The sequence below is a fragment of the Ornithodoros turicata genome, chromosome 1 (genome assembly GCF_037126465.1).
Source record: "Ornithodoros turicata isolate Travis chromosome 1, ASM3712646v1, whole genome shotgun sequence".
NCBI classification, from domain to species: Eukaryota; Metazoa; Arthropoda; class Arachnida; order Ixodida; family Argasidae; genus Ornithodoros; species Ornithodoros turicata.
Window position 1 is genome coordinate 201,969,854 of NC_088201.1, and position 23,108 is coordinate 201,992,961.

General features: G+C 46.5%; 1 protein-coding gene and 1 long non-coding RNA gene across 2 annotated transcripts in view; one reads left to right on the plus strand and one right to left on the minus strand.

Annotated features, from left to right (window-relative positions):
• The first annotated feature begins 385 nt into the window (after positions 1-385).
• On the plus strand, positions 386-1,237 carry LOC135375458 (uncharacterized). The gene is made up of 2 exons (XR_010417248.1): positions 386-501; positions 1,062-1,237. It is a non-coding gene; the product is annotated as an uncharacterized LOC135375458 (long non-coding RNA).
• Positions 1,238-20,979: 19,742 nt separating this feature from the next.
• LOC135378948 (uncharacterized) overlaps positions 20,980-23,108 on the minus strand; it is a 67,333-nt gene continuing 65,204 nt past the window's right edge. Inside the window, exon 6 of the mRNA XM_064612135.1 lies at positions 20,980-21,650. Within this exon, the coding sequence (XP_064468205.1) occupies positions 21,531-21,650 (120 nt within the window). The 3' untranslated portion in view covers positions 20,980-21,530. The remainder of the gene's footprint in view (positions 21,651-23,108) is intronic.

Below are 23,108 nucleotides of genomic sequence, written 5' to 3' on the forward strand. Positions count from 1 at the left end.
ACTGATGATGGTGATGACGAGCTCGTTGCGGAGACTTTCGCTGTTGAAACATTCCTTCTCCACTTCTTCCCAAGAAGCGTGGGTGCGGGAACAATTTTGTAAAGAGTGGTAGCTGAACATCTTCACGTAGTGATGACGCGAGCGCGGTGCGCGCTGCCTTTATAGAGATAAACGCGCGCGCGCGCAAGAGTGAAACCGAAACTCAAAAGCCACCCGTCGCCGCTAGGAGCGCGCGCGCAGCAGAGAGCCGAAACCGAAAACACCCGCGGGCGGCGCAGAGGGCGCTAGGAGCGCGCGCGCGGACGGGTGGAGCAGAGGCCGCGCGCGCATCCATAGTTGCCGCCCGCTGCGCGTCGCCTCACTGAGTTTCTCTCGGGCTGTCGCGGAAGACGGACGTGCGCTCCGCGCGCTCGCTCAGTTTCTGACTGGCTCTCGTAGAGAGCAGAAGTGTGTTCTCCGCGCTCGCTCAGTTTCTGCCTGGAAGTTGCCGCGGGGGAAAAGGTGAGTGATTTGACGCGCTCCTTTTCTCGTATGTTTGCTGTGTTTAGCGGTGACCGCGCTCGTGTTAAGCCTTTTCTCGAATGTTTAGACTTGTTTTGCGGTGTCCAAGCCTGTTGACGCATGTTTAGCAATGTGTGCCCAGTGGTTCCCGCCTTGTGTTAGCTGCGTAGTGTTGGGGTTAGGCCTAAGCGATCGCCCCCGTAAGCCTCTTTCCTCGTATGTTTGCCGTGTTTAGCGGTGACCAACGAGTGATTTGACCGCGCTCCTGTTAAGCCTTCTCTCGTATGTGTAGACTTGTTTTGCGGTGAGCAAGCCTGTTGACGCATGTTTAGCGATGTGTGCCCAGTGGTTCCCGCCTTGTGTTAGCTGCATAGTGTTGTGACGTTGAGGTTAGGCCTAAGCGATCGTCCCCGTAAGCCTTTTTCCCCGATGTGTACTGTTTTCTCCGTGCTGTTTTAGCAGTAGCGGTTAGACCTTTTCTCTCGCATGCCTAGACTTGTTTAGCAGTGCTGTCATTTTTACCTGCCGCTAGTATCTTGTTCTCTGTCTTTCTCGTCTAGAGCTATGATGGTGGCGCCATCTGGTGTGATGCCTTGCAACTAAGTGGCCACCTGTCGTCGATCTCTGCAACTGCTGGGTGCAAACTACCAACATGGCGGGCGCTGGTCACTCGTGTGTTGCGGAGCGGCTTCTTCGCCGCGGCATCGTTGATTTTCGAATAAATTGTTTCTCTCCACTCTATTTCTATCTTTTTATTTTCTGCCTATTTTTTATTTTTTATGACCACGATTATCCGGAAACGCACAACTGGTCTGGACGCGAGATAGACATTCCCCAATTAGTGTGATGGCTCCCTGGAGGGTGCTGATTAATGTGGGGGGTCCCAATTAGCTCTAATTGCTAATTAATGGCGTCCAGACGAAGATGTGCGTTTCCGGATAAACGTGGTCAGTACACCCGCCCGTCCGTCCGTCTGTCTGTCGTGGATATTAAAAGTTACGAATATTTTTCGAACGAAAATTTACTTAAGACTGGAAGAAAGGGTCACCCGCGTCGACGAAGACGTTTCGGCAACACGCCGGGCCGCGTTTCTCGAATGCCGTACCCGAAACCGAACGCGATTCTGCACCCAACGCGTTAACGCAGTACCGCACGCGAGCGTGTTGCTTTTTCTGGAAACGAGTTCGTCGAGTCTTAAGTAAATTTTCGTTCGAAAAATATTCGTAACTTTTAATATCCACGACATAAAGAATTCTCATTATGTTATAGTGTATACAGAAAATATCAATCCATTCGATTAAATTCCCTGACATCGTGAAAGAGTGCTCGTCAAAGTGAGCGACCTAAAGCTTGCGTATTGTGAAATTACACATTCTACAACACTGATCATAAATCGCAATACCTGTTCAAATTGTAATTAAAGTCTTACTGATGTGTGGTAGCCACCACTTCTCCTGAATGTGAACCGATAAGATTTAGCAATTAAACCGCAATCAAATATCTTCTATAGTATGTGTGAGTATATGCACAACTTTTTAATCTATATCTTTAGAAAAATGCAAGAAATAGCGTGCAGTTTCGACTTTGAAAATTTAAAGAAGAAAATGATCTTTAGTGTGGAATTTGCGTGTTACAACGTTATGACCTAAATACTTATAAAATTAAAGTATGGCCTTTCCATTTGTAGTGCCCAGATGCTATGACAATAAAATAGTGTAATAGTTTTTCTGTATGGTTACGGGAAAAGTCGGGTGTATTTTGTGAATTGGATCTACGTTTATGTGTGACCTGCGCTGATCTGGTTATTATAATTAATATAACATATCTTCCATTGTGTTTATGCATAACACTCATCTTCGTTGTACATTGGTTAAGCACTTCTGATGGCTGTTGTGTGATCCGCTTCTCCCAAAATCTGATTGCCACTTGGAAATTATTTCATATACGTTTGTGTGCCGTGTGTTACGAAGACTACGTGATTAGAAACGTAGACTTGGCCTGTACGTCGTGCTCGTAAAATCTTTCGTTTGCATTGTGGCATCTGATAATAGATTCGCTTTTCGCGAAGGCTTCGTATTATCTCCCACGCAGTGAACCCCAATGCGATTGTAAAAGTTGTCGCGAACGACCCGCCGCAATCAGTTATCTTGCCTTATTTCCCGTTTTTGCCCTATCTTGGCCCCCACTGCAAGCCTTGGACGGCTCCTTTTTCCTACTCAAACAATGGACAACCCCAAGCAGCACAATGTACTGAAAGTCGAGTGCAATAGGGGTGGACGGTATGTGTCTTATCAATGTTCTTTAGTTTCAGGCGTCTGTTCAAGGCCTTCCACCTACCCGTCCACCCCTATCGCACTCGACTTTCAGTACATTTTGCTGCTTGGGACTGTGTGGACGAAAATATTTATTTGTTCCGCACTCCAATTGGGTTGCTTGTCAAAGAGGCCTTTTCTTCTTTTACTAAGTCTGGGATAGTGCATCTGATTGAGAAATATACATGCACTGTGGAATTTAATTCATGAAATATGATGAGTTTTCACATGAGATTAGTGATCCTTTTTGTAATCATAGACTGATTTATCATGTCTCTAAATTTCAATGACCGATCCTTCTCCGGCAATTCTATCGTTCGGTTGTTGAACTTGTACAGAGTGTAGTCGAGTAAAACATATTTGGTGGTCAGGTCTCATTCCATATGAGAATTCTTACACAAATTGTGGAATATTCGTTTCCTTGGCGATCACTGTTCTCAGTATAGCCATGCTAAATGTAAGGTGTTTATCATTATAATGATGACAAAGATTACATTTATTGTTTCAGTTATACACTTGTTTATTTCGATAAATTACAGTTCTATTTCAAACTCTGAAGTTTTCGTTTGTTGTCTTCATTGATGAATTCCGGAGACATTAAATAGTGTATTCTAATTATTGGGCGCTTGAATCCAGCGTTGATTAACGCAGGCATTATGTTGTCGCCGTGTTTGTATTGCTTCAACAACTTGCACTTTGTCGCGATGAACTTGTACACTCTCTTATTGATGTTTCCTTTCTTTGTATGAAGATTCTTGAATGGCGTACAAGAGAGTATTAGATGAAAATCGTCCGGTGGTCCACCGCAATTGATATGTTTGTTGAGTTTCAACAGGTGATAATACATCAGACCTTGCACAACAATATTGAACTTCTGTTGATTCGGCATCGTTGCAGAGACGGGTAGAAGAAAATAATTGCGTTGCCGTGGTAGTGGAATATATCACGTGATAAGATTTTATGTACTTTCCATCTCAGATATGTGTAATTTCAACAAATCCGTAATGAATCGTGCGATATAGACCGCTTGTATATGATAATTTGATCCGACTGCTTTGTTGATGTACGCAATGCCCATTGCAATGATTACAATTACATCTGGTCTAGTGTATTTCAATTCTTCGTTGGCAAACCTCAAAAACTCCGCCCTCAATCGCAAAGGCCGTTCCGACGTTGATGTGCAGATATTTTTATAAGTATTGTAGATTCGGCATATAAATTCTTGCACCTTCAGTTCTGTAGTTTGTACTATATCTCCGAATACGACCATGTCTAGGACGTATTGAAATGCAGCGATAATGAAATCGTTTCGCGGCTTCTCGTTTTCGAAGCAGTTTTTTATCACATCTTCCTATGACTTATGGTATCGAGTACAAAATCTGTCCATCTTTTCAAAGTAGAGCAATTGTCTCTTCTGTTTTCAAGTGCACGTCTACACTTAATTAAAAGCATATCTATGTTTATTTTATTGATTAAAATTTTATTATCTGGTTTAGAATGCCATAATCTCCACCTGTCGTGAGAATTATTGTTTGATTTTGTTTCAAGTATTCACTAGTCTGGTACTCTATGAGTTGTGAACTTACTGCCTGAAATAATTATTCTCTTGCATTTGCTTCAATTGTTCACTCGATTGACATAAATAAGTATCTCTAAGGTTGGAATGCCTCATAACTCTGAGTTGCATTTCACATTTGATATTTCTGTGTGGTTCATTAGAAATTTCTATTGCAAGATATTACAAAAAATCGATGTAATTAAATCGTTGCTACCAATTAATAATTTGGACTTTCTCTGCATCTTCAATAACAATATCGCATCTCTACAAACTTAGCCGACTTGTCAACCACCTTGACGAAAGATTTCCGTTTCAGGGAAACGATGCGAAAAGATAGTGACCCCAGCGAATGATATCGACGTCTATTTGCGCTGCACAATAAAATATATCGCCTTTGAACTCTCTTATCTGACCTCTAGAGCGTCCCATTTGCTGGACGAAGTAATATAACCCCTAACCCTTTGAGTGATAAAGCATGCGCGGTGCTATGGTCACATAGATAGAGACATAAAGTCTCCCGGCTTTGAGGAAAAGAGTGAAAACAGTGCATATTTTCTTTGTCTTGGATATTTCCATCAAGGTTCGTAGTGTTTGTTAGAATGAAAATTGTATATTGGTCGATTTTATGATGGTTCAGTGATTGATTATTTTCCTCTGTTGATGTTTACGTGTCGCCGCGTGTTCCTCTGTTCTTCAGCGTTAAGTCTGTGCTATTTCGCCATTGATAGATTGATTAGCTATTATTTCCTTATGTGTTGGATGGTGCGCAGGTTTGGCTCTCTATTAATTGTAGCTGATGATTGTGTTGTTTCTCGTTATTTCCTTACGTCTATGCTGTTCACTTAATAGGAAATTAAAAGTTGAGTAATGTTGGAATATGAAACTGAGATTCCCTATTGCGCTCGAAATGTTATGACAAATATTCACGCTATTGCAAAGATGGTTCTCACGTCTCAGACTTTTATAATACAATTTGTAATTTGATTGTAATCGTATTGATTAAGAATATCTTCTTTGTAGTGGTATAGATTTCATTTCCTCTTGTCGCTCGCGTTCCTTGGTCTTCCATACATCTATCGGCATCCGTCTTCAACAAATCAGGTCAGATATCACTAGATCTGGTTGTTGGCTAGGAGCGTGCTATATGGTGAAGCTCATTTTTAACATGTCTATTTTCTGATGAGTATGATTTTTTCTTCTGATTTACTGAATGATAGATTACTATGTTGTTTTGATTAGGAATATCTTCTTTGTATTGGTATAGATTTTATTTCCTCTTGTGTTCGTGTCGTTCTTTATTCTGTTTGTTGGCTAGGAGTGTGCTATGTGGTGAAGTGGAATATCTTCTTTGTATTGGTATAGATTTTATTTCCTCTTGTGTTCGTGTAGTTCTTTGTTCTGTTTGTTGGCTAGGAGTGTGCTATGTGGTGAAGTGGATTATCTTCTTTGTAGTGGTATAGATTTTATTTCCTCTTGTGTTCGTGTCGTTCTTTGCTCTGTTTGTTGGCTACGAGCGTGCTATGTGGTGAAGTGAAATATCTTCTTTGTACTGGTATAGATTTTATTTCCTCTTGTGTTCGTGTCGTTCTTTGTTCTGTTTGTTGGCTAGGAGTGTGCTATGTGGTGAAGTGGAATATCTTCTTTGTATTGGTATAGATTTTATTTCCTCTTGTGTTCGTGTCGTTCTTTATTCTGTTTGTTGGCTACGAGTGTGCTATGTGGTGAAGTGGAATATCTTCTTTCTATTGGTATAGATTTTGTTTCCTCTTGTGTTCGTGTCGTTCTTTGTTCTGTTTGTTGGCTAGGAGTGTGCTATGTGGTGAAGTGGAATATCCTCTTTGTATTGGTATAGATTTTATTTCCTCTTGTGTTCGTGTCGTTCTTTGTTCTGATTGTTAGCTAGGAGCGTGCTATGTGGTGAAGTTCATTTTTAACATGTCTATTTCCTGACGAGTTTGATTTTTTCATTTTCTGAATGATAGATTACTATGTTGTTTGGTTAACCAATGTAGTGGTATAGATTTTATTTCCTCTTGTGTTCGTGTCCCATAGTCCTCCAGAGTCTCTGCTGTTCACATTTAATTGCATACAACTATCAGAACTTCCCGCTATTGCACTGATGGTTCTCACGTATAGGAATATTAGACGTTTTATAATACAATTTGTAATTTTGATTGTAATCGTATTGATTAAGAATATTTTAAATGCGCTATCAATTCTGATTCATTGTAAACTTCCACTAATAAAAATATTATGTTTGATTTGTGATACCTATTCAATGCTAATGCATCATACCTCTAATATTCTTTGTTACGTGTATTGTGTTCCTTCTATTTCAGATTTTTTCAAGTTTTTCCCATTCACGCAGAGTCATAACATAATTCTTAATGACTTTAATAAATATATTTTCACTTGTACTTTTGTGTATGGCTATCCTTTGCATGTCTCTGCACACCTGTTGTAGCTGGAAAAATTACTATTCAAGTCGACTCAGGCTAAAAAATGACGAAAGTCGGCGGCCCAGGGTGAATGGTAAGCACGCACGCAGCCCTCCGGTCACGCTCCGCCCACCACAGCAACCCTCCACCCGAGCACCGCCCTGTTACAGGTGGTGAAGGTTTTTCGGCTGGGTTTTTCTCCTTCACCTGATTGGCATCACAATTCTCAGCACTATTGGCTTTAATAAATATATCTCAGCTTGATTGGCATTAATAAATATATTTTGATTTGTACTTTTTGTGTATGACCCTTCTTTGCATGTCTCTGCACGTAAACCGCTCACCTGCAGTATCGGAAAAATATGTGAAGTATGGCCAAAGAAGTCTGCCCAGGCTGAAAAATATGAGAGGGTAAGCGTGCACGCAGCCCTCCCCCACCGATAATCACGTGGACAACCCTCCGCACACGCTCCGCGCAGGGAAAAATACGCGCAGGGCTCAGGGCAGGGCCCAGGGGACCATGTTTCTAACTGGACCCCATGTAGCCTCGGCCAGACTGAATACTACTTAAATTCACTAATGTTGAGTAAACACTACTTGAACATACTTCAGTGACACAGAAAAAACATGCTTGAACACACTTGAATAATGTAAAGTAGAATATAACGGAACATTGAACAAAGTTGTGATATCCACTACATACGTATAATATTACTAGCAAGCAGATTACAAAAAGTAGAAAACCTCGCTTTAAAAACATGAAATATCGTTAAAGCATGAGCATCAGAAACACTTCATGTGAAAACACAAAAATTCCTCAAGGAACCAGTATCAGGAACCAGTAAACACAGCTGGTTGATGGAATGCAAAATTCATGTTGAATATTATTATACTCACTGTACTTTTCAATGACTAAAAAGACAAAGCAACATCCTCTCCCTACTAACAGTCACTGGGGGAACAGTGGGAACAGTCACTGCCAACACCCGCCAAATCTATTTCAGGCACTGAAGAAAGCAAAAAAAAAATCATAATTCTAAAATTGATGAAACCCTGACATAAAAAAGCTACAAAGGACAGCACAGGTTCACCCATTTTTACCCAGCACTGGGGTTTTATCGGTTTTAAAATGAATTACCAACCTGCCAAGTTTTTAACTTTGTTCAATTGCATAATCAATCTGATTTTGTAGTAGTGACCGCTCAACAGTGTGTCACATTTTGTAAAATGTCACAGCAGTATGTTCCGAAGATCTCAGTATCACAGTATTATGTTGTAAACGTATCAACATCACAGTAGCATGTTGTAAAGGTATCAGTATCGCAGTAGTAGCCTAGCGGTTCCGCATCAAATCTTGTAAACAGAAATGATGTTAAATAAAAGAACCCGAACCAGTATGTTGCAAAGATCTCAAGTTACAAGGGTGTTTTAATGCTACTCAGGGGACGCTAAAAAATTTGCAGTATAGGTATTTTGGTATGGAACGGCCCTCACGTTATACTGGCCAGAGGATACTAGGAAAGACTACATTGCATACTTGCTCTTCTGCACACGTAATATGTGCATCTACCATTGAGCAACCCTGTATTTAAACATATCACAGAATATCCAACAACAGATATACATAGCAGAATGCAAAGAAAGAGTAGTGAAAATGATGTAAAGGCATTTTTCAGGATAAAATATGTGGGGTGACACCCTCGGTACAATACACAGTGCAGTAATGTTATGTAGCTAGCAACGTAATATTAATATATTGCACCACACTCACATATACACCTAAGGGGTAGTGTAATATAAAAAATATTGGAAACGGATATCTATCTAAAGAGAGATCTAAAGTTGGCCTGTCAGGGCTATACATTAACTCGGGATTCCAAATTGTTTTTACTTACATGGGGATATTTCAGCGATTATTTTTTTTGGGCCTTGATTTGTAAGCGTATATTCTGGGAGATTTATTCTTAACAGTGGCAACTTATGCGTTTATTTTTTAAAGATTATTTTTAAGGATTTCAAACGGGGTACACCCCGAGAAACTAGGCTAGTTGGTGTCAACTCATAGTAGGTGGAGCGCAACAAGGAAGGTGGACTAAGACAGAGCAAGTTTACAGGACAAGGTGCTACTGGCAACTCTAGAAAAGCACCATGTCCTGTCAACTTCTTCCCACAATCCCTCTTCCACATCGAATTGCCCTCGGGTTTCAGACCTTCATCGTTCAAGAGTACATCGAAGGCCCCATCCAGTGCTATAACTGTCAACGCTTTGGCCATCTTGCTCGAAATTGCCAAGGTGCACTTAGGTGTGGCATATGCGCTGGGCCTCGCCGCCGATCTGACTGCAACAAAAAGAGAGAGCCAAATTGTGCCAACTGTAAATCCGGCCATCCTGCATCATTCTCTTTATGTCCCGTGAAGACCGCCGCCACAAAAAGACATCAAGACCAAGTATTACGCCTTCCTTCTGACGCTCCCAGGGACGGCAATGCCACCGTCACGCCTCGTACGGATGACCACGACTTTCCTACGCTCCCACCCTGGTCTTCACAAGGCGAACGGAGGTTGCAGAACGCCACCGCGACGAAGCCCTTCTGAACCAGCCACCCGACACACCCGGGTCCCGCAAGGCAGATTACACGCACTTACGCCGGTCTAACAGACCCATCAGTCATGAGACGACAGTTAGCACCACCAACCACCGAAGCTGTCCCCTGTCTCGAACACTCTTCTCTGCTGTACTCACGACAGTCAAGGCAATTGTCTCTGCATTTCCTCGTGCGTCGCAACTGCCTGACGTTCAAGCGCTTTTGGCATTATCGTTATCTCCGCATGATGGAACTGTATAGAAAGGATATCGCGATGCAGTGGAATTCCCGCAGCCTACGTAACAAGCTCCCAGACTTTAAATCTGATCTTTACCAGTACAACTTTCCTTTCAGAGCTGTATGCGAACATGGCATGGATGCTGCACATTGCGTTAATGGTTATACAATCTATCGATCTCATCAATCCTCTGAGAGCCGAAGAGCGTTATACATTCGTAATGGCCTCGTTGCTGCTCCCATAGGGTCAGTTTGTCATCGACCTTATGATTATGTCTCCTGTAAGATCCGTCTTGGGGACATGCTCTTAACCGTCGTCAGTTTCTATCTACGTCGCGCGGTACAGCTTCCGTGGACTGACCTCCACCGCGTATTCAGTTCACTGGAATCCCCAGCTGTTGTACTGGGTGACTTCAATGCTCATCATACGGCCTGGAGAAGCCGTAGAACGGACGGACGGGGAAGGAGACTGTTAGAAATAATGAAGATTGCTCACATGTGCCTCCTAAACAACCGACAGCCAACTTATATGCGATCACCCCGAATTCGCTTCGCGATAAGCTGGCCTTATCATGAAAATAATCTCTGGCACGCAACTGTCTTGCGAATTTATCCCAATCCAAACGAAGCTGGTATTGGTTCTAGAGATCACTGTTTGGAGAGCAGGATAGTCCCCGATTAAGAAGCGAGTGTTCGTGGTCCGTGATGGTGGCGGATGAAAAATTTACGACGACATTCTTTTTCACATGACTTGCAGCGGGAACAATTGCTGCTGGTTGGGGTGTGTGGCTCTGTATCTACGAGATTTTGCGGTGGGAGGCGCATCGTTGCGGTATCATTCGGCGGGAGAACATCATCGCGTGTTAATTTCTTATCTTTCGTTACATATAAGTAATCTCTTTTCTTCTGAACGGTATCGTCCAACTCCTTTTGGTGATGATTCGAAATATGTGATATGGTTGTAGCTGCTGCGAATCCCTCAGACAATGCAAAGACAGCAACGTCAATGACAGCAACCGTCAGCCAGCTTATATGCGATCACCAACGTCACTCGATGTCATGGATCTTTCCTGTTGCTCAGCAGACATAATTCGCTACATGTCGTGCGCTACCGATGTCGGCACCCGAGGTAGTGACCACTTTCGCATCTATATTTCGCACGAAAGACTGCCTCTGTCACCCACTACTGGACTGATCCCTTTCACGAACTAGGCACTCTTTCGTGCTGGCCTCCGAACATCTGTGCACACCGGCATGTCCTCAGAGGCCCTCTCGCAAGGCATTCGTTCCGCCATGCAGGACGCGGTAGTCATGTCTGAACGAGTCACAGGTCACGTCGGTCATTCTCCCGCAATTATCCACCTCAGAGCATTACGTCGCCGAGCCGAGAGAACGGCTGGCCCAACTGTGCAACTTCCTGACATTGTGGCGTTCCGCCGGATGAAAGCTAAAGTAACACCAGAACTTGAGAAAGCGGATCGGAAGCGTTGGCGTACGTTTTGTCACCACCTTTCACTAGTTGACCCCGCCACAAAGATCTGCACGACAATTCGACCTCTGAAGGATGCGCCCCACAAAAGAATCCTCCCGCCGCATTGACTATCGTTAAGGGTGTAGACGAAACCACGATAGCGACAGATTTCTCCGTCGTCGTAACGGCACCAGCGGCTGCCTCAATGTGCACAGTACACAACAGTTTCGTCCAGAGTCTACAGACAGAAATCCACCGAGACTGGCCCCGTCCCCCGAAGGTTATGGACCGCGACTTTACTCTAATTGAGCTGAAGACTGCGTTGAAACTTGTGAATGTGCGATCGTCCCCAGGACCAGATAAAATCACTTACGCCTCACTGCGAAACCTTGACGAGCCGTCACTCCAAGCTCTCCTTTATGTTTATAATACGTCTTGGCGAGACGAATGCGCACTATCTACTTGGAAGGAGGCTTTAGTTGTTCCAATCCTAAAACCAGGCAAACCCTCAAATGCCCTATCCTCCTTTCGCCCCGTGAACCTGACAAGCTGTATGGGAAAACAGATGGAGAGAATGGCTTTGCATCGCCTCGACTGGGGGCTCGAAAAACAAGGTGCGTTCCCTCAGGAAATGGCTGGTTTCGACGCCACCGAAGTTCTATGGATCCCGTTCTAGATCTGGTCTCTACAGTTCAACATGCCCGTGCTCATCGGCGGATCGTTGTATCGTTCTTCCTGGACATTAAGCGCGCCTATGATACCGTCTCGCACATCTGTGTCCTCCACGGGTTGCAGTCTTTTGGAGTTTCAGGTCGACTTTTCAGCTGGCTACACGATTTCCTTACGGACCGAACTGTCGCTGTCCGCACATCCCACGGCCAAAGCCCCGAACAACCTTTTCACCAAGGCGTAACCCAAGGAAGCATTCTCAGTCCTACACTTTATAATGTGGTCATGGCAGGACTAAAATCGGTAGTTCCAAGCAAGGTCGCATTCTCCGTGTATGCCGGTGACGTTGCCCTTTCGACTGTAGGCAAGTCACGACCAGCCATTCAGCGGCCTTTACAACAAGCCTTAAACAACGTTCATCTCTACCCTATACGACTTGGAATGGACCTTTCGCCCGAAAAGTGCGTCGAGCTCCATTTCACCCACAAGGCTATGAGTGAGTTCACTCTTTGGGTTGGTGCACAGAAGCTCGCGCCTCTGCGTTCCCATCCCTTCCTTGGTGTGGTCCTGGACTCCCACATGCCCTGGGCTCGCCACATGAAGCACCTTGAAACCAAAGTGCAGCTATGGCTTCCTGCCATTCGATATATTTCTGGCCTCGGCTGGGGCTGTGATCAACGCTCCCTCTTAGCCGTTCACGCGGCTTTTGTGAGGGCGACTGTGCTTTACAGCCTTCCTGTCTTGCATAGGGTTTCTACAACATCGTTCAATAACCTTCGGTCCCTGTTCGCCCGAAGCCTTCGTCGCTGCCTTGGCTGAAACACGGCAAGTCCTAGCTGAAGCTGGAGAACTCCCGGTCCTACGTTTGCGTGGTCGTGAAAGTGATTTCCATCGCGTGGCGCAGAGGACACGCAGAACCACCAACGTCATGTCTTACGTACCCAAAGGTGATAGTGTATGATACACTAGAGAGTTTTTGTACATCGTATGCTGTCGCCTTTTCGTGCGTAAGGGATGGCGTGGAAGTTCTGCGCACAGCGCGAGGCTCTTTTGATGGTTTGCGCGTGCGCAGAACTACCAACGCTATCCCTTACGTACCCAAAGGCGATAGCGTACGATACACTAGAAAGTTTGTGTATATCGTACGCCGTCGCCTTTCCGTGCGTAAGGGATAGTGCGGGTGTTTTGGGCACAGCGCGAGGCTCTTTTTATGGTTTGCGCGTGCGCATAACTACCAACGCTATCCCATACTTACCGAAAGGCGATAGCATACCATGCACTAGAGAATCTTTGTACATCGTACGCTGTCGCCTTTTCGTGCGTAAGGGATAGCGGCGTGGGAGCTCTGCGCACGGGCGAAGCTCTTTTTATGGTTTGCGCGTGCGCATAACTACCAAAGCTATCCCTTACGTACCCAAAGGCGATAGCGTACGATACACTAGTGAGTTTTTGTACATCGTACGCTGTCGCCTTTCCGTGCGTAAGGGATAGCGTGGGAGTTCTGCACATAGTGCGAAGCTCTCTTTATGATCTGCGCGTGCGCATAACCGCCAACGCTATCCCTTACGTACCCAAAGGCGATAGCGTACGATACACTAGTGAGTTTTTGTACTTCGTATGCTGTCGCCTTTCCGGGCGTAAGGGATACTGCGGGAGCTCTGCGCATAACGCGAAGCTCTCTTGATGGTTTGCGCGTGAGCATAACCACCAACGCTATCCCTTACGTAGCAAAGGCGATGCGTACGATACACTAGAGAGTTTTTGTACATTGTACGCTGCCGCCTTTTCGTGCGTAAGGGATAGCGTGGGAGTTCTGCGCACAGCGCGAGCCACTTTTTATGGTTTGCGCGTGCGCAGAACTACCAACGCCATCCCTTACGTACGCAAAGGCGATAGCGTACGATACACTAGAGAGTTTTTGTACATGGTACGCTGTCGCCTTTCCGTGCGTAAGGGATAGTGTGGGAGTTCTGCGCAGAACGCGAGGCTCTTTTTATGGTTTGCGTGTGTGCAGAATTACCAACGCTATCCCTTACGTACCCAAAGGCGATAGCGTACGATACACTAGGAAGTTTTTGTACATCGTACGCTGTCGCCTTTCCGTGCGTAGGGGATGGCGTGAGAGATGTGCGGACAGCGCAAAGCTCTTTTTATAGTTTGCGCGTGCGCAGAACTACCAACGCTATCCCTTACGTACCCAAAGGTGATAGCGTACGATACACTAGGAAGTTTTTGTACATCGTACGCTGTCGCCTTTCCGTGCGTGTGGGGTAGCGTGGCAGTTCTGCGCACTGTGCGAAGCTCTCATTGTGGTTTGCGCGTGCGCACCACTACCAACGCTACCTCTTTATAAACTCTTCACTAAAAAAGTTATTTTCCCATACGTTACTGCAGCTTGTATTCGTGTCACACATTAATTAACCTAATTTGATCAATTCAACTTGAAAATAGGCAAACAACGGTAGTATATCTGTGAATTCGAAAGCTTGTAGCTAAACACGGTATTTTTTGAAGGCGCTCAGGGCTTTCACGAAACTGGTTTCCATCCAAAAATCCATTACCAAGCGAACTGCACTGGCTGTAATTTGTGCTTGAGATTTGTAGCGCCACTTCAATCGAGAGGATGCGGATAGAGCGACACAGGAAACTGACATAGGACGGAGTACTTTTTCCCATGTTTTCCCGGCCTTATCCCGGCCAAAATGTCATTGTCAGTGAGCCTTAGACAAGTTCCAGAGATCGAAAGCGGAATTGAACCCGAACCGAAAACCGAAAAAAAAAAATTTCTTTTCCATTGAATCGGAACCTACCGAACCCGAAATTTTTTTGCTTGTCCTGAACCGAACCGGAACTGAACCGAAAAAAATTGATACGGTTACCGGTTCGGGAATCGGTTCAGAGGTGAAATACCTAATTGTACTATCGAGCGACCTTTTTTCATTATTTATTTTTGTACGATGCCAGATAAATGTAAAAGTTTGACTGTATCGCCAGTTTTTTGCCGGAACAAATGAGGGCGTTGACCGGCTTCTGCCAAAAGGCTTCCAGCTCTTCGCTTTTTGTTCTCAGCAGACGACCGCGGGAGTGCAATAAAATAAAATATCAGAGCCCTGCTACTCCCTTCGGATGCCCTGAACTGACCATCTTGTGAACGAACAGGCAGAGAGTGAAACCGAAATTATGGAAAACTTCGTGCGTTTCCGTAAGAACACTTCGTCTTGTGGACCAAGTGGTCGTGGCGAGGCAGCAGTTGACACTTCCTGAAACGGTTATCTCACACCTTTCTCTTACAACCGTGAGCTGTGAGGGCAAGCTCTCTTTCATGTAGCAAAATTACTGCTGAGTGCTGATGAACCGGTTAAACCAGTAGCGAAAAAAAGTAAATGTTCCAATCCCTGTAAATGTCCCGACCGCTGACCGCGTCTTTTTTTGGTTTCTCGCGGAGCCGAACTTGAACCCAACCGATATACGTGAACCGGTTCAAGCTGATAATTTCAGTTCAGCGGAGTTAAACCCGAACCGAACCAATATGCCTGAACCCGAACCCGAACCGGAACGAAAAAAATACCGGTTCCGACCCCTGTAGACAACAACACAAATGTAGATGCACGCAAAATGTTTGCCGCATATTCTCTTTTTATTTGTATTTTTCACATGAAGAAGGACCTTGGGCAGACCAAGTAGTTCTCCATTTCCGCCAGATAACTGCGGCCAGCGAGGGATTTTAAGGTCTGGATTTTCCAAACAGTTGTTACGAAAAACCTAAGGATTGTTGTGAGAATAGTGCGCTATGGCTACAACGTGAGGCTTTGTATGTGTTTGTCCTTTCTATGTTGTTCCAGCCTCAGAACATCAGTTCTCTCTGATAAATTTCAGTTCTGTAGTAAACAGACTGAAAACCAACATTTTTACATACAGTGATATCGGATATTTTGTCTTTTCTATATTCAGTGAATCTGAGAAGGTCCCTGCCTCCAACCAGCTGCCATCGACCACCCCACTCGAAAGTACTTGTTACCTTTGGAGCTGTCAAGACGGAGGCATTTCTTGTAGCTGACAGTGATACACGTTCTGTGATACGTGTACATATATGTCACTATGCGCTTTAGAATATTAATTTGTTAGCATGTCATATTGCAAAGAGGGGAAATGCTGAAGATGTTTGACTTAACGATGAACTTGATTATACGGTTTGCAGCTCTAGTCAGTGTTTACCATAGCTCGGCATATCGGACTTCGAAAGTCACGACCACAATCATCTGATAAGGCGTTAGTTCAGCCGCGGCTACGAACTCACGTGAAGGACGACATGGCGTATCGGTGAGCCCGACCATGCCGCATATTAGCTCACTCGCCAGATAACATTACACCTGCTCTGTTTATCGGTGTGCTATAACCCGGTGAATGCACTGATATGCGCCATGTGGTCCTTCACGTTAGTTCGTAGCCGTGATTGAACTCACGCCTTATCAGATTATTGTGATCGTGACTTTCGAGGGCCGAAATGTCAAGCTATGCCGTTTACCAAGCACGTTAATAAAAATAAATCTTGTACGATCATCCATGCTGCCTTTTTGACTTGTATAGACATATTGTGCATGAGCCAGCCATATACCTGCATGTGCATGTGACAGACATATACTGCATTCATCAATGCATTCACCACTGGTGCCAAGATTTAGGGACGTAAAAGTAGAAATTCTCGCGAGGACTTAATTTTCGCGAACTTGAGAGTTCGAAATTTTTTTGCGAAATTAAGATTCCTCGAAGTATAGGTAATGTCATGTTATGACATTATGACATTATTAATGTCATGGTATGAAAAAGTATGGGCACTGGAACTTGCGACGCTATGAGCTCCACAAAGAAAAATCGACTTTGTCAGGCATTTCTATAATTGAAACGTCACTTCAACATCAGCAGTTGATTCGCATAGTGCATCACTTGGCATTGTAGATACCTGCTTTCACAAAACCAGCACGTATGTCATAATTACGGGATTGGAGTTCACGGTAAGCCTCTATAAGCCAGCCGGCATGTAGAGGCCGGCTAATTCTTGTTGTTTACTGTCGGCAGTGTCATGAACTCCCGATCCCGTGATTTCCACTTCCGTCGGCTCCCACAGGAATTCGCGGATTACTAAGAACGCGAAATTAACCGCTTTCACAGTATCAATTATGTCTAATTTTAGATATCACAGCTCGTACATGTGTAGTGCTACTGAACACTAACCAGACCAGGCAACAACATGGTGGTGGAATTGCCAGGTCAGAGCGAGAGCTCGGGCTGAGCGAGGCAAGGCTATTTATTATTCGCGCCTTGATGTGATGGCGCTGGCAATGCCGCCACAGGGCCTCCCCCCTAGCCAAGCGCTGGAAGCTGGCGAATAGAAACGAGCTTGGGAGCCCAAGTGACTTGTCGGGGCGGCCTGAGTCGGGGAGACAGCCGAGGAGGCGACGGTGGGGGAAGAGTAGTTGGAGTAGTGAGCGGACAGCCTGCCGTGGAGGGTGAGTCGTACAGTAGCTCCACGGGGAAGGAGGGTGGCAATGGTGGTACAGCGTCGACGTATGCCGGCTTAAGCCGTTCTAAGGCAACAGTGTCCTCGCGCCCGTTCAGCTGAATGGTGTAAAAGTTGGGTGAACGGCGCAGCACGAGGTGAGGGCCTGTGTAGGGCGGTTGCAGGGGCTTCCGTACAGCGTCACAGCGCACAAAGACGTGTGTGCAGGAGGCGAGGTCGGGATGCTGGAAGGCCAAGGACACACGCGAGGGCCGAGATGTTGCTGGACGAAGGGCGGCCATAGTACGGCGGAGCCGCGAAACGTAGTCAGCTGGTGAGAGAGCAGTGCTGCCTGGCAACGGGCAAATGAGATCTCCGGGGAGGCGTCGGGACGTGCCGTATACCATCTCGGCGACGGCGCAGCCTATGTCAGGTTTGAAGGTGGAACGGATCACCAGGAGCGCGAGCGGTATGACTTCTGGCCAGGGTGTTTCGGGAGCAGCCCGGAGGGCAACCTTGAGCTGTCGGTGGAAGCGCTCCACGAGGCCGTTTGACGCCGGGTGGTAGGCAGTCGTTCGAATCCGCTTGCAGCCCAGTGTGTTGACGAGTCTAGAGAAGAGGGTGGACTCGAACTGGGGACCTCGGTCTGACGTGATGATAGAGGGTACACCGAAGCGCGGCACCCAGGTGTTCAAGAGGGCGGCTGCAACTGTGGATGCAGTGGCGTCGGGTACCGGTACAGCCTCGGGCCAACGGGTGAAGCGGTCAATGATGGTGAAGATGTAACGATAGCCGGATGATATTGGGAGTGGTCCCACCAAGTCGATGTGGATGTGAGCGAAGCGGCTGTCTGGCGCAGGAAACTGAGAAGGATGGAGGCGGGTGTGCCTGTGAACCTTAGTCCGCTGACACGGAATGCAGGCTTGAACCCAGCGCTTGATGTCCTTGTTCATGAAGGGCCAGACATAGCGCCGAGAAATGAGTTCTTGAGTTGCGCGTATGCCAGGATGGGACAATGAATGATAGGTCGAGAAGACTTCTCGTCGAAGTACCGCCGGAACAAATGGGCGGGGTCGACCTTGTGACGTATCGCACGCGACAGGATGTGTAGTGCCTGGCAGGTCGACATCCTCTATGGTTAAGGAAGACGAAGGGTCACTTCTGAAAGATGCGAGTTCTTGATCGGATGATTGGGCCTGAGCCAGTGCGTCGAGGAGCAAAGACTGACAGGTTGTCCCAATGCAGTTGACGCGACTGAGAGCGTCCGCCGCCACATTATCTGCACCACTGATGTGCTGAACGTCTGTGGTGAACTCCGAGATAAATGCGAGGTGGCGGGTCTCACGAGGGGTGTAGCTTGTGCTGCATGAAGAAAATGTGTAGACGAGGGGCTTATGATCGGTGAATACAGTGAATTGTTGGCCCTCCAAGAAATGGCGAAAGTGCTTGACGGTGAGATATATGGCCAGGAGCTCGCGACCGAAGGTACTGTAGCGAGTCTCCTGGGGCTTCATCTTGCGTGAAAAGAATGCTAGAGGGCGCCAAGCGCCAGAGATACGTTGTTGGCGGACGGCGCCGACAGCTGTGCTGGATGCATCGACCATGATGGACGTTGGGGCGTCGTGTTCAGGATGGAATAGAAGGGACGATGAAGCGATTGCCTGCTTGATTGCCTGGAAAGCAGCTGCCGCTTCAGGGGTCCAAACCAGCACAGAGTGTTTCGAGCGCTTGGTGGCGAGCAGAGCTTCGAGGGGACTCAGTTTGGCTGCGCATGATGGCACAAAGCGTCTGTAAAAATTCACCAGCCTCAAGAATTGTCGTAGTTTGGTCACGGAAGCGGGCTGCGGAAAGTCTTGAATGGCAGCGACTCGGGATGGTAAAGGCATGATGCCCTGGCTGTTGACATGGTGGCCAAGGAAATCGAGTTCTCCGACTCCGAATTCGCTCTTAGCGGTGTTGATAATGATGCCGCTCTGTTGCAAGCGGGTAAAGAGCGCCCGAAGATGATGTTCGTGCTCTGTTGGGGAGCGGCTTGCGACGAGGAGGTCATCCATGTACGCGTAGACAAATGGTAATCCGCGAATGATGTTGTCGATGAACCTCTGAAAAGTCTGGGCAGCGTTCCGCAAGCCAAAGGGCATTCGAAGGAACTCAAACAGGCCAAATGGGGTCGTGATGGCGGTTTTTGGTATATCCTCCTCTGCCATAGGAATCTGATGGTAAGCGCGGACGAGATCTATTTTCGAGAACGTGGTGGCGCCTTCGAGATGAGCTGAGAAGTCCAAGATGTGCGGGATGGGAGAGCGGTCGGGGATGGTTGCTTTGTTCAATGCGCGATAGTCGCCGCACGGGCGCCAGTCTCCGGTCTTCTTTGGCACCATGTGCAGCGGCGAAGCCCACGTACTGGATGATGGCCTGATGATACCAAGTTCAAGCATGTGGTCAAATTCTGCCTTTGCCACGCGGAACTTTTAGGGTGCGAGGCGCCGCGGGCGGAAGTGAACTGGTGGGACACGGGTGGAAACGTGGTGAACAACGTCGTGTTGTACGGGTTTCGTCCAGTCGGGTGGTTGAGTCAATGCAGGGAAATCCTTCAGGATAGAGGCGAAGGGAACGTCCGGCGCAGTGCAAGATAGTACTCGGGATGGTGGTGCAGGGAGGTTAAGGCCGCAGACTGACAGGGACGTTGAGCGATCAATGAGGCGCCTGCCGTTGACGTCGAGGAGCAGCTTGAAACTGTTGAGAAAGTCTGCTCCGAGGATTGCTTGGGTGACGTCGGCGACAAGAAAAAGCCACTTAAAATCTCTTCGGAGCCCGATGTTGAGGGTTAGAGACCGTTGGCCGTAAACGGGTATGGTAGAGGCGTTGGCGGCTCTTAGGCTGAAGCATTGCTGTCGGGGTCGGCGTGAAAATTTGTCGGCGGGTATGACGCTTACTTCCGCGCCCGTATCTACGAGGAAGCGCATCCCGGTGGTACGGTCAATGATGTGGAAAAGGCGGCTGCTGGTGGACTCGGGCGCGCTTGTCGTGGAAAGGGTTTTCGGCTGTCGCGACCACGAGCGAGGTAGGAGGCAGCGTTGTGCATCGGCGCCGAAACGGTGGTGGTAGCGACAAAGTCTGCTGGAGGTTCGGGAGCAGGAACGCGCAGGAACCGATGGGGAATCTGCGCGATGGTCAGCGCGGCAGGAAGTTGGTGATCTTGGTCGGCATAAAAGGTTTGCGACCAGCTGGGTAAGATGACGAACCTGCTGAGACAAGGCGTGGGCTGAGCTTTCGAAGCTGACCTGGGAAACAGGCGGAGCGGGCAGTTCCGAGAAGCCGGATGAATTGACGACTGCCATGTCCAGGTCCGTCAGGTATTGTCCAAGGGATTGTTCGGGTCACCACTGTAGTGCTACTGAACACTAACGAGACCAGGCAACAACATGGCGGTGGGATTGCCAGGTCAGAGCGAGAGCTCGGGCTGAGCGAGGCAAGGCTATTTATTATTCGCGCCTTGATGTGATGGCGCTGGCAATGCCGCCACACATGTCTTTATGGCGGAAGCTGAACTCACCTGTTGACCCCCGTATGCGTTGCTTTCCAACAACCATTGGAGGTTACCTTGTTGCACAGATGATCTCGTCGGATGCAGTTAGCAACAATCTGCTTTCCGTTAGTCGAAGTATCCAAAGCGTGTTACATGTGTGTGTTAGCGTGTTAGACATCCAGTGAACTCTGTGCCGACTTTATTTGCAATCAGTCACTGCATGAGCACCCGATACGGCAGATGGGCGCTCTTTCTTCTTTTTTTTCAGTGTGGAAGATAATTAAGGCCTGAATTTTTCGTGTTGAACCCGATTCTTTCCGATTATCTCAAAAATCAGTTTCGGATCTGTTCGGGCTAAATCTGATTTCTTCCCTAATCACAATCACGTACTACATTGTATTAGGTATCATGCACGCTGTTAAGTTTCGGCCTATACTCGCGTCTGATGAATTACTATTTGAGTGCAATAATATGGTATTTAACGTTGCAACAACAGCTGTTAGTGAATGACTCCAGGAAGGCATGTTGGCACCTTTAACGGCGGACCGCGTGCTGAACAAAAAGAAAAAGAAGAAAAGAAAGAAGCCGGATAACACCCGGTTGTATCAATAGCGCCCGATCTCCCCCTAGAAGCCGTGAAACGCATTAAACCCGAAAAAGTCAGACCCTAAGTGTGCCATAGTACCACCCTTAAGCTTTACCACCCTTAAGATAAGCGATTCGTTCACCAGCTTCACGGGTTTCTGGAAGCATCAGGTTCGGTCTTCTTATATAAGGCCATAAAAGTTCCAAGAGTCTTCGAGAAGAACGGACCGTCAGAAATGAGGTCGTCTGCTAGTTTCTGCTTGTCGACCTGCACAATGAGAAAAAAGAAAACCCGTGAAACAGCTTCAATGTAGCGCAATATTTTCGAAGTAAATTTCGTGCTAACTTAGGATGCAAAAAGCTGGACGTAAAGATACAAAACACTTCTTCTACGTTACTACATTCCTACGTTAGCGAGAAAATTCCTTCAGCAATATGCAGGAGCAATTAACGCAGACCAAACCTCCCTTAGCACTATATACTGCTGAGTAGCAGCCTTTGGCAAAAACAAAGGATGCTAGAGAACACAAGTTTTGTGGCGGCAATAAATAATAAACTCACGTCTTATTTCGCGAGTCAAGCAGTCACTAAATAAATATTAAAAGGGAAGGCAACCACAAACATGATGCCAGGTCAAACGCCTAAAACTTTTGTGGGCACCATTAGGCAGCGCACAGGTGTGAACTGGTTGTAAATACAACAAAAGTTCCACAAGGATGTAGAAAACAGGGAATACCGCTGTGTGAAGACGCCATGAAATGAAAAAGGAACAGTAGACGCGTCAGTAAACCGTCAGTACATATTTCAGAAGAAACTATGTATCACGTAGACACAGAAAGACCATGAAGAACGTGTGAACAAACCAGAAAAAAGTCAGTCATCGGCTATAAAGGATGCTCATAGGAGAAGAAGAAGATTAGTAAAACGGCACTGAGATGAAAAAAGAAAAATTCATACGGAATGAAGTATGTTAAATTGACACCAGCGAAAAAGAAACGCGATTCACCCGTAACGCCCTTCGTGATTTACGAGGGAAAGAAACAACAATGTACGCTTTATCTCCTCCTTCACTTCTCAGGGAGCGCATTTGCCGTCGTGCGAACCACCTCCCTCCGTGATTGGAAGAATAGTCTGAGGAGGACAGCGGACAGAGGATAAATTTTTGCACATGAGGAGGACAACGAGACTTTCAGTTCAGTGCTTCTGGATCTTTTTCGTCCATTTCCTTTACACAAGCACGATGTTTCTGTCGCTTTATGAATGTTTCCTGATGCCCTTCCATCACTTGCCGCCCTTCAACACATAGAGGTATCAAACGAGAGCAGAGTGCACGTCTCTATTCCGCAAGCATTTCGGCGTCAAGCAGGTTTCGCTTTTCATGCAAGAAGAATTTACGTTCAGTAATTACGGTTTCAGAGTAGAATAGCTTCGTAACGCAGGATCGCAGAAACATAGTGGTAGTCGTATCAGAAATAAGCTGGAGGCGATATTTTTGTACGACTGCATGGATGAGGTGTATAACATGAACTCTAGGCGGACTTGTCAAACATTTGACCAAGAATCCAAGTAAAAAAGGCGTCGGTAAGCTAGGCTTCTCAGCACCTACTCGCAAAACGTGATATAACCAGCTTATTTGCTGCCTGTCCGTTCCATGCAGCACGCAACAGAACAAGCAGGACAGAGCGGGACACAGAATTACGACGATTCTTCACTGAAATGAGAAGAA